This window comes from Leucoraja erinacea, chromosome 27, assembly GCF_028641065.1.
Source record: "Leucoraja erinacea ecotype New England chromosome 27, Leri_hhj_1, whole genome shotgun sequence".
NCBI classification, from domain to species: Eukaryota; Metazoa; Chordata; class Chondrichthyes; order Rajiformes; family Rajidae; genus Leucoraja; species Leucoraja erinaceus.
The window spans coordinates 18,019,651-18,033,844 of record NC_073403.1 but is presented as its reverse complement, the minus strand read 5'-3'; the positions used below and the strand labels follow the sequence as shown (position 1 = coordinate 18,033,844).

Here is a 14,194-nt window from a genome sequence, read left to right as displayed (position 1 = left end):
CCTGTACAGAGTTTGCACGTTCTCCCCGTGACCTACGTGGGTTTTCTCCGTGAGCTGCAGTCTTCTCCCACACTTCAAATACGTACAGGTTTGTAGGCTAATTGGCTAGGCAAATTTGTAAATTGTCCCTAGTGTGTGCAAGATACTGTTAGTGTGTGGGGATCGTTGGTTGACGTGGACTCAGTGCGCCGAAGGGCCTGTTTCTGCACTGTATCTCGAAATTATACTAGAATATGATCCCAGAATCTCTTCAACACGGCCTCCTTCAACGTAGCATTGGGGTTTGGCCCCCTATGTTGGTTCAATGCCAACTTTTGTCTGATTATATTGCTGAGAAATTCTTCGGGATGTTCTGCCAATTTAGAGCAACTTCACCATCGGCCAAAATGGAAGCATCACCCATCTTGCCCACCCCTTACACCCTACCCCTTGCCATTGATAATGGAATTTAACAGAGATGGAAGTATTGAAAGCCTTAAATTGCGCAACAAAACCTACATGAATCCAAAAAGGACCATGAATAGTCTAACCAATTTAAAATAAACTGCAGAGACTTACCCCTTCAGGAGGTAAATAAAATAAAAAAGAAGCAAGCTGTAAATTCCAGGGTAATACTATTGCCCAGGTGAACTCAACAAACCCCCTCCCTGTCATATTCCCAGGAGCCTGTCAGCTCCTTTTCGAAAGAGTCATATTTTCCATATCCACTGGCAACTTGCTGTAGAACAACATAACATAAATTGAAGTCAAGATGCCCCAGGCTGCAAGGTCAAATAATGTTGCACAGAAAAAATTGGTAGGAGCAGATGGCAAACTAAAACAACTTACATGTACAGTGAAAACCCTAGCAAAGAATCAATCACATAAGTGCAGGCAATGGAGGCTTAACTGCATTTTTTGAGTCGTGGTGTTATGCTGCATGGAAACAGACCTTTCGGCCCAACTCGTCCATGACTTCCAAGATCTCGCACCAGTTTCTCCCCTCCCCCTCCACCCAATCCAGCAGCTTCACAATTCACAACTGTTTATCCTTTTGTCTCATACCTGTTTTTTTCATCCCTGGCCTTTGTTCAACAATCTTGCCTATCAATAAACCTCCTCACCTGTGTTCACCTAATATCGACCATACTCTCCTCCGACCATCCTGCCCCTCCTCTCTTCCAGCTTTCTTCCCCATCCAGTCCCCCTTGTAATCAGTCTGAAGAAGGGCGTGGATCCAAAATGTCACCCATCCATGTTCTCTAGAGATGCTGCCTGCCCCGTTGAGTTACTCCAGCGCTTTGTGTCTTTCTTCGACCAAGATGTCTGCCTGCAGTGGGTCCATCTTCCTCTGAAACTTCTCAATCCATGTATTTGCTTAAAGTTGCCCTCAGTATTATGTCATTTCAGGTTTCTCCTCACAACATAGCAATTTTTACCTCTCCATTTATATGCATTAGGAGATAATTATTTTCAGATCCCTGTGGAATTTTGCATGTGTGCTCTGTGTTAGACATACCTGGCTGAGGAACTTGGTTTCCCGCTAGAATGTGGACTCGGAAAGTTAAAATATAATAAACAAGGCATGAATAGGTATGTATTTCAAAATATGTTTAACATCGACGAACAATATTTTGGCAGTCCCTAAATTTTTTTATTTTCATGGGACACAAGTGAATCATAATCTGAGCCCTTCTACTGTGGAATCTGTCAGTTGATATTATGGAAACATAGGCAAGGACTGTGGCTATGTGAATCTTGTCCAGCAAAACAGTCATCTCTCTTGGAACTCAATGCACTCCCTTTCCAGATGCTGTCAGTCTGGAGAAGAGCCTGGACCCGAAATGTCGCCTGTCCAATTTGGTCCCAGATGCTGCCTTTCCATATCTCTCGATGGTTTATGGCCATCCACACTCATGAGCACAAATTCCATGTGGATCCATAATGTGGACATTAAGCTCCAGCTAATCACCAGCTCCCCCAATCTCTTCACTGCCACCATGCTGGTGCACAGCTTGTCCAATCTCAAAATTTTCCAAAGATATGACATTTTTCACATCATTTGGAAAACCAAAACCATTGGCTTTGAACCAGCAAATGGTTGCTCTCAAATCCAATTTCAGTTCCACTCCATTGATACTTCACGCTGCCTCTGCAAGGCCACCAGCATAATCAAATAATCAAGGACAAGTCTCACCTCGGTCACTCCCTCCCTCCCCCCTCTCCGATATTGCAAGAGGTACAGAAGTTTGAAAATGCATACCTCCATATTCAGGGACAGTTTCTGATCAGGCAATGAGGGACAGCTGTAATCAGGGACAGCTGTAATCAGGCAATGAACAGTCCTCTCACCATCTAGATTGGGGTCCTGACCTCCCATCTACCACATTGGAGATCTGAACTATCTTTAATGGGACTGTATCTTGCAGCAAATGTTGTACCCTTTATCTGTACACTATGGGCGGCTTGATTGCACTCGTGTAGACTTTTCTTTTACTGGATAGTACACAAACAAAAACTTTACCTCAGTACACAGGACAATAATAAACAAAGCTAAACTGAAACAGGTCGTCAGCATTCACCTCATCCCATAAACCCTCTGTTACCAAACACCATTTACTTCCAACCCCACCCCTGCTACCTGTGGCTCATCTAACACTCTGTAACTTAGATCCTACTGCAGGCTGGTACTGGTCATCCATGTACTGTATGCCAATCCATGTCAGTTCCTACACAACCTGCCTTCTGCCCCATTGACAATGATGCCTTCAGATCCCTCATTCCTCCATAAAGAGTCTCCTTTAAAATATAGTACTGACAAATACTAACCACTTCTAATTTGATTCAATGCCAAAACCACTTCTAATTTGATTCAATGCCAATTAAAGCATTTGCAAAGCAACTTAGGACGTTTTTCTAAGTTAAAAGCAATTTGTTTGATTTGCCGCGAGTTGCACATTGCTAATTATTTTTGTTCACCTTGGAGGATGTTTCTGTCAAACAGCATAGCAATTAATGTAGCAGTACCAAAGAAGATAAAAATACATTTGTGGAGCTGCTTGACTAAAGCAGAACAAGCAAACAGTAATTCAGTTATGTAAAAAATGTACAGATCGCATCCAAATAAAGTGCCAGTCCCTCTTCACAGATAACGTTGATCATTCTCAAATAATGAAAAACAACAAAGATAGACACAAAATGTCGAGTAACTCAGTGGGACAGGCAGCATCTCTGGATAGACGTTCGAGTCACGACTCTTCTTCAGACTGAAGACGTGAAGAAGGTGTTTGAAGAAGGGTCTTATCCAGAAACATCCATTCCTTCTATCCATAGAGGTCGCCTCTCCCACTGAGTTACTCCAGCATCTTGTGTCTATCTTCAGTGTGTTGCCAAGTAAAGTTAAACAGAGTGAACACACCTGAAATAGAAAGATGTTTCCAGTTCCAACTATACTTCAGTTTGTTATTTTCATCCCAATTCTGGTAATCATTAACTTTAGTTCACTTTGTCCTGCTGGGGATTAATAAAAAGCAAAGAGACACAGGTGTTCTTTATAATCACCAATTTACTTCAAACTGATAAGGGATCTGCGTTTCAATCTGACCCTCGCTAGAGGCTCACTTAAGTTAAATTTGTTGTTCTCACAATGTATTTTTCTCAGAATATTGAAGTTAAGTTCCAGCTGTATCAAAAAGTAACTTCTTCAGTTTTTAACCTGGGTTTGTATTTTTTTCCTTTAGTGTCTATGTTTGTCTTTTAAAAAAATATATATCAGCAGGGTAGTTTGGTTTAGTGATACAGCGTGGAAACAGGCCCTTCGGCCCACCAAATCTGCGCCGATCTAAATTACCTACAAACCTGTACGTTTTTGGAGTGTGGGAGGAAACTGGAGATCCTGGAGAAAACCCACGCAGGTCACATTGAGAACAAACAAACTAGCATCCGTAGTCAAGATCGAACCCGGGTCTCTGGGGCTGTTAGGCAGCAACTCTACCGCTGGACCACCGTGCCATCCAACGTTCACTGATTATATTGCCAAGTTCTTCAGACCAACCCAATCACACAATATTAGGGACACACCAAACTGCAGATGCCGGAATCATGAGCAGAACACAAAATGCTGGAAGAACTCCGTGGGTCAGGCAGCATCTGTGGAGGGGATGGACAATCCTATCTGAAGAAGGGTCCTGACCTGAAATGTAATCTGTCCATTCCCCCCCCCCATAGATGCTGCCTGATATGTTGAGTTCCTCCAGTGCTTTGTTTTGTTGCCCAATCACACCGCCATTTTGATTCAAGATTGAATATGCCTTTTAGATAGGCATATGGATATGCAGGGTGTGTGTGTGTGCGTGTGGGGGTGGGGGTGGGGGAGTGGGTATGGATTATGTGCAAGCAGATAATAGTTTGTCTTGGCATCGTTCAGCACAGACTGTAAGCCTAACAGCCTTTGAGCTGAAACGTTCCATGTTCTAATATCTAAATATTTCGTTATTATGAACTTGTCAAATGTGGTTTTCCCAATGATGTTAAATCAGGGCCTGTATATTCATTTTGCACTAGTCCATTATCACACTAATTGTAGATTAAACACAATTTATACAAGTCTTAAAATGACCTTGTATTTTTTCAGTTGAATTATCATTCTAATTTTCTGAATGAGAGCCAAGAGATCAACAGTATGGTTTACAGATTGTAGTCTGTATTTCTAGCATATCTAAGGACACACATCCAGGTCAAAGGTGCAGTGGAACCTCTACTGTGACTGGGGTCCTTGGGTCACACTTTTGAGTGGTGTCAGTTTCATTTACCATTCTGCTTTCATTAAACAGTGGTCAAAGCTGTAAAATTAAATATAATAAAGGACATTTTTTAAAAGGGATTTATTCCATTCATATTTACACTTAATAATAAACTTATAGAAAGTACTGATGCAGTAAGTTGAAAAGGGTCATAAGCGAGCTGCCAGGGTATAATTTAATCTTGCGGGTTTAAGTTAAACGAAGAGGTTGGATAGGCCAAGGTTTTTTTCTTTGAAACGTAGGAGGCAAATGGGGTGACCTTATTATAAGGTGTACAAGGTCATAAGGCTCATGGATAAAGTGAATGCTCACAATCTTTTCAATCTTTTTCTTAGGGAATTGAATTTTATACATAGAGGGCATAGACTGAAGAGAGGGGAGAGATTTAAGAGGGACGCTAGGGGCAAGTCTTTCACTGAAAGGGTAGTCTGTATCTGGAATAGGGTGCCAGAACAAGCTATAGAAGTGGTTTCAATTGTGCCTTTTAAAAGGCATTTGGATAGGTAATGGATAGGAAGGATCTGGAGTGCCATGGGCTAAATGCAGGCAAAAGGGACTAGTTCAATCCGGTCAGCATGGACATAGTGGGGTGAAGGGCTTGTTTCTGTGCCATACAGCTCTATGACTCTAGATGTTCTATTCCAATAGCTACCAGTGCCTGGATCGAGGATGTTATCAAGATGCGTTGTGTGTGACACTCTGGCGAAACAGTGATGTTTGACGAGAACATGTTCCGAGCATTTTGTCAGGAATAAGATTCCATTGTAGTTCAATTTCCCTACTGCCTCATTGCCAGTGCATTGTAGCATTCCTTTTCCTCTGACAGGAGGATCAGGTTTGTCTCCCGCTAGAATGACTATTATATTTATTTCTCAAGATTGGAATTAAAGATCTCTTGGATACACACATAGCTTTAATTGAGACGTACCTGCCGTTGACCATTGTTTGCTAGCTCTTGTTTGCAGTGAGTTAGAATATCATGAGGCAATCTCTGATACCACAGGGGGAGTTGCTGACATTCCCCTGTAACCTATTCTAGATTGCAATATCCACACGTAGCAGAGTGTGTTTCTCTTCTGCTTTACCCCTTCCTGAAGGTGTACTTTATGTCTTGCCCTTTGAACTGGTTGCTTCTTACCTGTTGTGTTTCCCTCAAGGTGGTGATATTTAGTCATGCAGCACAGAAACAGGCCCTTTGGCCCAACTTACCATGTTGACCAAGTTGCCTCATCCACACCAGAGTCATCTGCCTATGTTTGACCCACAACCCTCTAACCCATGTAACTGTCCAAATGTCTTTTAAAGCACTAGCTTCTCGTTTTCACCCAATAGCCAACAATGGCCTGTTTCTTTTATCATCATTACTCTTTTGCATATCTTTCATTCATTGTTCGTTATCTTTCTACATTATCATCTATATCTATCGTTTGCCAGTCTGAAGAAATCTCGACCTGAAACGCCACCCATTCCTTCTCTCTAGAGATGCTGCCTGTCCCGCTGTTACTCCATCTTTTTGTGTCTATCTTCATCTTTTAAAGGTTGTTGCTGCACCTGCCCCAACTACCTCCTCTCTCTGCTCATCCCTTATGCACAACACCATAAAAAAAAGTTACCCCTCAGGTTCCTATTACATTTTTCCCATCTCACCTTAAACCTAGGTCCTCCGAACATCGATTCCCCAACTCTGAATAAAAAAAAGTATGTGCATTCACCCTGTCTATTCCTTTTATGATCTATACACCTCTGTAAGATCACCCCTCAGCTTCCTGCGCTCCAAGGAATAAATACCTAGCGTGCCAAACCTCTCCCTGTGACTAATCCCTTTAAGCCCTGGAAACATCCTTGTATCTTTTCTGCAATTTCTAGCTTAATAACATCCTCCCTAGAGCAGGGTGATCAAACTCCAAATGCAGCCTCACGTCTTGTCCAACTGGAACATAACCTCACAACTTCTTTTGGGGGTCAGCGAATTAAGATGATTTTGTCAGTAGAGAAAGAAATTATTAATTTCCTGGCATGATTTCATCTTTCACTGACACCAGGAAACACAGTACCAAGTTGTGGCTTAACAGACAATGGTGTTTCTTATTTATTTATCTCTATATATTGTTTTAATGCAAATATATTTTAGCCATGTTGTATCTATTTACTGAAGACTTGCACTTGGTAAATGTAGCAGCATGTTCATCTGTGCGAGGGGCAGAATGAGATCTCTTTCAAGAGAGTCATATTCAGCTCAGGGCTAAGGGAATCAAGGGATATGGGGGAAAAGCCAGAACGGGGTACTGATGGAAACTCAAATTGCACTGTACGTTAATTGGTACATGTGACAATAAACTGACCTTGAAAACGTAATCATCTTGAATTGGCTCTAAGGGTCGAATGGCTTACTCCTCCACCTATTTTCTATGATATCGGGTAAGGCAAGGAACCAGGATGGACCAAAATAACCTTTGACCTCTTGTTGAAAGCAGCATTCAGGCAGTATTGTGCTGTCAGTAAACCTGGAAAACAATGCACTCAATTGATCTCCCACCTTGCAATAAAATTCCTAGTAAACTATGAGTGTTTCTGTATTTGTTAGATAACAGTGTTTTCATTCTGGATATTCTGCCCCATGAGGAAAAATAAGCTATGTTCAGTGACTCACCATGTCTAGCTCCACAGCAGCATCTACTGGTCGGAGTTATAATTAATCGAGGTGAGGATACAACTTTGCAGTGAAATATAACAAAAAATCGTCTGTGAAACGCATCCTGAAACATCATCAACAGGCCACAAGTTCAATCGCCTTAGGAAATGAATCATTTAAAGTTCAGTTGAAACCAGTGGCTATTTCAAGCCTAAAGATGAAACTCACGGACACTGAAGGTCAGGTTGACTGACAGGTTGTGAACATGTTTTACAAGATTGAAATCAGATCCCCAATAAAGCTCTCTGCCCCTGTTGGCATTTAAATTGGGGTCACCTCATTTCAAAATGATACACAGGATTCATGCCAGATCTGCAATAAAACAGACAGCCTATTCCATGCGCACTGGCTCTGGCACCCAAATGAGTCTGTCTCCTGCCCAGATCCTGAATCTACCTGGCTCCAAACCCTGGCTTCAGATGACTGGTATCATTGTTCCAACGTCCAGCTCCCTGCTCCTGATGTTTGGTTCCGTTGCCTGCAATATCACCTCCATTCCCTAGGATACACGGAATCCAATTCAGCAAGTTAGGTATGGAATAGAGGTCTTTCGTCCCATCGAGTTTGCAAGACCACCAACTTATACACCTTAATCTTAATTTTTTAAATTTTCCCATTCTGATCAATCTTCTTCAAAGCCATTTGGATAAGGACAGATATAGGAAAGGTTTAGAGAGATGTGGGCCGATACTTGGTTAGTATAGATGAGATGGCCGAAGGGCCTGTTTCTATACTCAGTGACAGAATATGGAAACAGGCCCTTCAGCCCTACTCGTCTATGCCAACCAAGATGCCCTATCTACACTAGTTCCACCTGCTCTCGTTTGGCCTATATCCTTCGAAAGCTGTCCTATCCATATGCTGTATGACTAGCTCCCCTAGATTCTACCATTAACAGGGAAAATACACAGGAGCCAACTGACCTACCAACCTACCCTAGTCTTTGTGAGATGGGAAAAACACATGTGGATACAGGGAGAACATGTAAACTCCAGACATCATCCAAGGTCAGGATTTTATCTGGACCCTTGTGCACTGAGGCAGTGGTGTATTAGCTCAAGCATTGTCCCTGTTCCGAACTCCAGCCCAAAGCTCCAGAAGCCCAATCCCATTACCTCCAGACACAACATCCACATCCTAGATTCCAGCAGCCTCTCCCAGTTTTAATTTTCCATTAAGCACTGACATGTTGATTAGTGTTGGGCTTTCCAGACAATAAGGTTGCTCATAATCTCCGAGGATTGGAGTGGTCTATAGTAAGTGCAGAGTTAGCTAGGAATGGGGGCGAGGAACCGCTGGCATGGGCTGCACAGCATTAGGAAATGCCTGCTGGCACTTGAGCGGCTGGTCAAATTTTGTCCTCTCATTCAATGCAATAGGATCTTCATAGGTCAGACCTGTTATGGAGGGAAACTTACTTTTGTAGGCACCCTCAGTGCAAGGCAGGACCATCCCTTAAATACTAAAAGAGGTTTCAAGCATTTCCTCAAGTTAATATGGCTCATGGTTCAGTAGAATGAATGAATAGCAGTGCATGATGCAGATGGGAGTAGTTAGGGAAGCTTCATAAAGTTCAGAACTGTTTCTTGAAAGATTTCTAGTCATAAAGGCAAGGTAAACTTTTGACTTTTAAAGAATACAAGTCCAACACTCGGGTAGACACTGCCTAAATGTCTTTTATGCTCAAATCTCTTCTGGGTGTCAGTTTTTAGTGAGGATAACTTTGTTTGTAGCGTAGGAGTAATCAGCATATAAATGAACTGGAGGAGAGATGGATCCAGATCATAATAAAGAGATGTTATTAATGGGCCAGGCTGATTTCTTTGCTTTTTTAAATTAGTCAGGATACAGTATTATTATTCTGAGTACAAGGCAAATTATGCAGAATGAAAACAATTGAGGCGAGAACCCTACATCTGGTCCTTACATGATTCTATGTATTGCATTGACAGCTCCCCTTTCAGAGAGCAGGATAAACATTTTGAGAGCCCTTCTGTGGTCTTAGTTTAGGCACATCTTACACAAAACATGGAGGTGACATAGGAATCGCGCTGTTCATTTTAATAGCTTTGGAAAATCAACAACAGTCATTCATTCCACAAATCTTGTTATTTACCAGATTATCCTGGATTATTTATATAATACTGATAGTAACATAATTTACTACTGCAGTTTATTACATAAATAAATTTGACCTGATACTGAATGAACTACAATTCCTTTTATTACCCTTCCAACTTCAAATCAAGGCAGTGCCACAACACAAATTTGTCCAGTTAAATTTCTATCAACATCTTGGGATGAGCAGTGATGGTACAGCTGCTGAATGTCATGGCAAGCTGGTTAAAATCTCTTTTGCTGGAGATGTCCCGACTGGCAGTTGGATGGCTCAAATGTTTTGGCAACATAACACCCATCGGTGAAGACCAAGAATTGGTGGAGGCTGGTATTCTGAGCTGTGAATAAAACTGCAATCATCAGCCAACAACTCTCCATCATATGGTTAAAAATGGATTAATTGAAAGATACAGCATGGAAACAGGCCCTTTGTCCCACACCAAATACCGATCGCCCTTTCACACTAGTTGTTATCCCACTTCTCATCCACTCTCTCGGGGCAATTTTACAGAGGCCAATTAACCTACAAACCTGCATGTCTGTGGGATGTGGAAGGAAACTGGAACACCTGGAGAAAACCCATGTGATGACAGGGGGAATGTGCTCAGACAGCACCCAAGTTCAGTTTCGAACCCTGGTCTCTGGTGCTGTGAGGCAGTATCTCTGTCAGCTGCGCCATTATGCCGGGAACATCTTGATAAAACAATGCTAAGAAAACTGCTCAGAGGAGCTCTTCCATGTAACAGCCAGGGACTGAAGTGAAATATTTTAACTCCCACAAACTCCAGTCCTAGGAATTATCCCAGCCAGTTGGTCAATTGCTTCCCATCAACTTTAATTTCACTAGGGCTCCTCAATGCCAATGCTCTGAGTGTACCGGTGAAATGTATATGCAGCCCAATTCTGGAATTAACTTCATTAGTTCACATTTGGCCAATTGCTTCAAAGTGGTCCAATGTCAAGTGGTCCTTGCAGAACATACTTGTTGATTTAAAGCACCATCTATGAACCTTCCTCACCTTACTGATGTGTTGGAATTGGTTACATCTATCTTTAGATGCAACAATTTAATCTACCTTTGAAGTAGTCATAGGAGCAAAGTTATTGAACTAAGAGGTAGGTTACAGCACTGCAGCAAGCTCTAGGTGTACACATACTTTAAAGGGATACTCTACAACAGGGCTTGTACACTTGGAACAGCTATAGATTCAAGGACTTTCAAGGTCCAAAAATCCCATTTTCAAGGACCAAACTCCAGCTAACATTGATGGTTTATCGGAGACTTGTACATAAATTGCTTGGTATTGGATGATTTGATTCTGTACCAAATAAAAGTAAGTAAGAAGGTTGGCTGGTCACCATCTCAGATTTGATTGAAAATCATGTTTTGCACACCTCTGGTACAAAGAACACAGCAGAAAAATCAACTTTCAACTCAAAAGTTCCTTCGAAGTTATGAACCATTGATATAGCTCGAATTATTGCCAAATGCCCATTGGAGCGGAGACCTTGTTTTGTGATGTATTACTTCTGTGCTCTGATTTACAGACTGATTGCCATGGAACTCTGAGAAGGTAATCAGTCAATCCATTAGTCCAGGTTGCACAGAATGACACTAAACTACATGATAACACACAAGATGGTTAACTTATCTATATTCGTACTTCAATAGAGCACTGCTGGTCCATTTTCTTATCTCTTAGTTGTTCAAGCTGAAACCATGATAATGGAAAACTGCTTTTCAACCAGTCCCTCTGCAAACCTGTACTGTCCCTGCCTGCTTCAAATTCTCCACTATTGTCCCTGTACCCAAAAAGACAAGGATTACTGGTCTTTATGACTACTGGCGAGTCACACTGACCTATGTAGCCATCAAGCATGAGACAGGAAAAAACAGAGAAGAGAGATGGGGGTCCAGGGGGCATTGCCCCCTGGTAGGGTTCCAAGGGAGCGTGTGTAAAAGGGAGTAGCGCCCCCTTTATGCAGAATGTTTTTGATAATTGTACCTTGAAATGACACATTTTACTTGCTTGTCACTTAATTTACAGATTTGTGATAATCATACCTTAAAATGACACAACTCCTTGCTTGTTTACACTTAAGTCACATCAAAAATATTTTATATTACAACTACACCTACTTGTAACATGATACCTGTTCCTTGCTTGTTTACTCTAATTAGAGAGAAGTATCCTTTACACAGGACATTTTTGATAATTTTTTGATGATTATACAGGTACATTGAAATGACACAATTTTTTTGCTTGTTTACCCTTAATTTATACTGTGATTTTTTTTAAATTATAACTTACAACAGGGGCCTCCAAACATTTCAGCATGAGGGCCACATTATATATTTGGCACATTTTTGCAGGCCGTAGGAAAAAAATAAAGAAATGTCAGTTTTATAAATTTAATGAACTCGAAAAAGAACTTAAGTAAAACAAATGGAAGAAATTCAAAACAAAACATGTAGCCATCAATCAAGGTTAACCAACAAAATGCTAAAGTTTTATGCAACCATATTAATGGGAAGGATGGAACTGCTTTTTTGATTTCAAAATATCATTGAAACCCTCAACTTGATAGCCTACGGCAAACTGACGTATAAGTTCCCGCGCTACCCAATGTCACAGTGCTAATTTTTTAGGTGCCGGTCTCAAAAACAGGCGTCATTTCAGATTTTGCTTGGGGAGGGGTGGCCAAGCTAGTCTCCCAAGAGGGTCAAACAAGATTATAGCCTATCACTATATCCCAGTGTATAACTAGGACAATAAAACATATTATTAAACTAAATATTATATGACAAAATATTGCACTCACTAATTATCATGAAATATGATTATCAAGCAAGCAAAGAAAAAGACGGTGATCATGTGTTTTTACAGAGGTGCCGGCCCAGCACCAACTCGCCCTTACTCTCCCGGAGCTCTGGGCCCCATACACACGCTCCCACACATACACACTCTGTCAACCCTCTGCTCTCCACCGGCCACCAGCGGGCCAGAGCCGTCACCTCACCACAGTTCCGCTCAGGACCAGGCCAACAAACTTCACGATGCAGACAGCAAGTGGTCCGACTCTGCTGGGTCCTAGTGCTCCTCCCCTCCCTCCTACAGGAAACAGTGTTAGCAAACATATCTTACAATGTTTAACGACTTTTAATTAAAATGCGCATTATAAACTTGATGAAAAAACACATTACTCTGCATGAATTAATACTTTTATCATAAAAAGTGAATTTTCAAGGACCTATGATAAATCCAAGGATTTCAAGACCTTGAAAAAGAGTTTCAATTTCAAGGACTTTCAAGGACCGTACGAGCCCTGCTATAAATAATAACCTTCCCCAATATTTTTCTCAGAGATACGTTCTAAATATCTCCACTGATAAGGAATTACACAGAGAATTTATTCCACATGAATAAAGTATACAATAAAAGATTGGTATCATGTTAAAAATATTTCTTTTGGAAACATTGACCAAGTTGTTTGTGGTGAAAAGATCAATGAACAAAAACAGTCTAATTTTAAAGATGATTTTTATAATAAAGTTTACAATAAACAGGCCTTCAAAACTTCAAAATATCTTAAGCGAGTACATTTGGCACCTTCTGCCTGGACACCACCTCCCCAACCAGAGTACCTGGAGGGTACTTTACACTCATCCTTTGAAGACATCTGCGATATGCACAAAGTGCTAGAGTAACTCTGCAGGTCAGGCAGCATCTCTTGAGGACACGGATAAATGATTTCTCGGGTCGGGACCCCTTTCCCCCCCAGTCTCACGAGTCCTGAACAGAAACACTGCCTATCCATGGGCTTCAGAGATGCTGCCTGACCCACTAACTAACTCCATCATTTGTGCATTTTTTTTGTAAACTAGGACCTTCAGTTCCTTGTCTCTGCTTTGTGCACTGATGCGCAACTGAGGATACAAAATTGGACTAAGCTATGATTCAATTAAAGAGACGGATGAAGTACTAAATTGGGCGTATCATTGCATTGAGTATCTGGTAATTCACTGGAGACCAATTGCATTACACATCAAAATAACTTGCCCCATACTTGAGCAATGAAGCTCAAAAATAAAATATAATCAAATGATTAGGTTGGCAGGAACATTTTATTGATGTCATAAACGTTGCACCACACACACTAAATTGACCATTAAGAAAGTTCACATGAAATATCTCATGATCTATACAAATAGGAAAAAAGATAAAAGACATAATCCATTACATAATTTCAATCAAGTGTGAAGTAAATAAGGATACACTGCTCAATGGTAACAGAAGGGTCCTTGCATAATACAAATATATTTCACATAATGAATGGAAGTAAACAGTTTCCTTACAAACTTGTAAAAAAATGCACAATTAAACACTTTCTACAAAAACTGCTATTGTGAGGTAAATGTGGTATGTTAATATATAAGGCTAATGGTTTAAATAGAGACAACAGACTTTCCTGGTTCAAAAAAATTTCAAATGTTTTTGGTGCTTTAATAGCTGCAAATGTGGCTTTAAATCTCCATTTGCGGCATGCTTTCCAACTACACCATTACTGTGCAACCCTCGCTTCTTCAGCTCCCTTCACTCAT

The 14,194-nt window shown here is 41.0% G+C and overlaps 1 protein-coding gene across 1 annotated transcript in view; it reads right to left on the bottom strand.

Annotated features, from left to right (window-relative positions):
* Positions 1–9,629: 9,629 nt before the first annotated feature.
* znf281b (zinc finger protein 281b) overlaps positions 9,630–14,194 on the bottom strand; it is a 32,465-nt gene continuing 27,900 nt past the window's right edge. Inside the window, exon 8 of the mRNA XM_055657214.1 lies at positions 9,630–9,929. Within this exon, the coding sequence (XP_055513189.1) occupies positions 9,863–9,929 (67 nt within the window). The 3' untranslated portion in view covers positions 9,630–9,862. The remainder of the gene's footprint in view (positions 9,930–14,194) is intronic.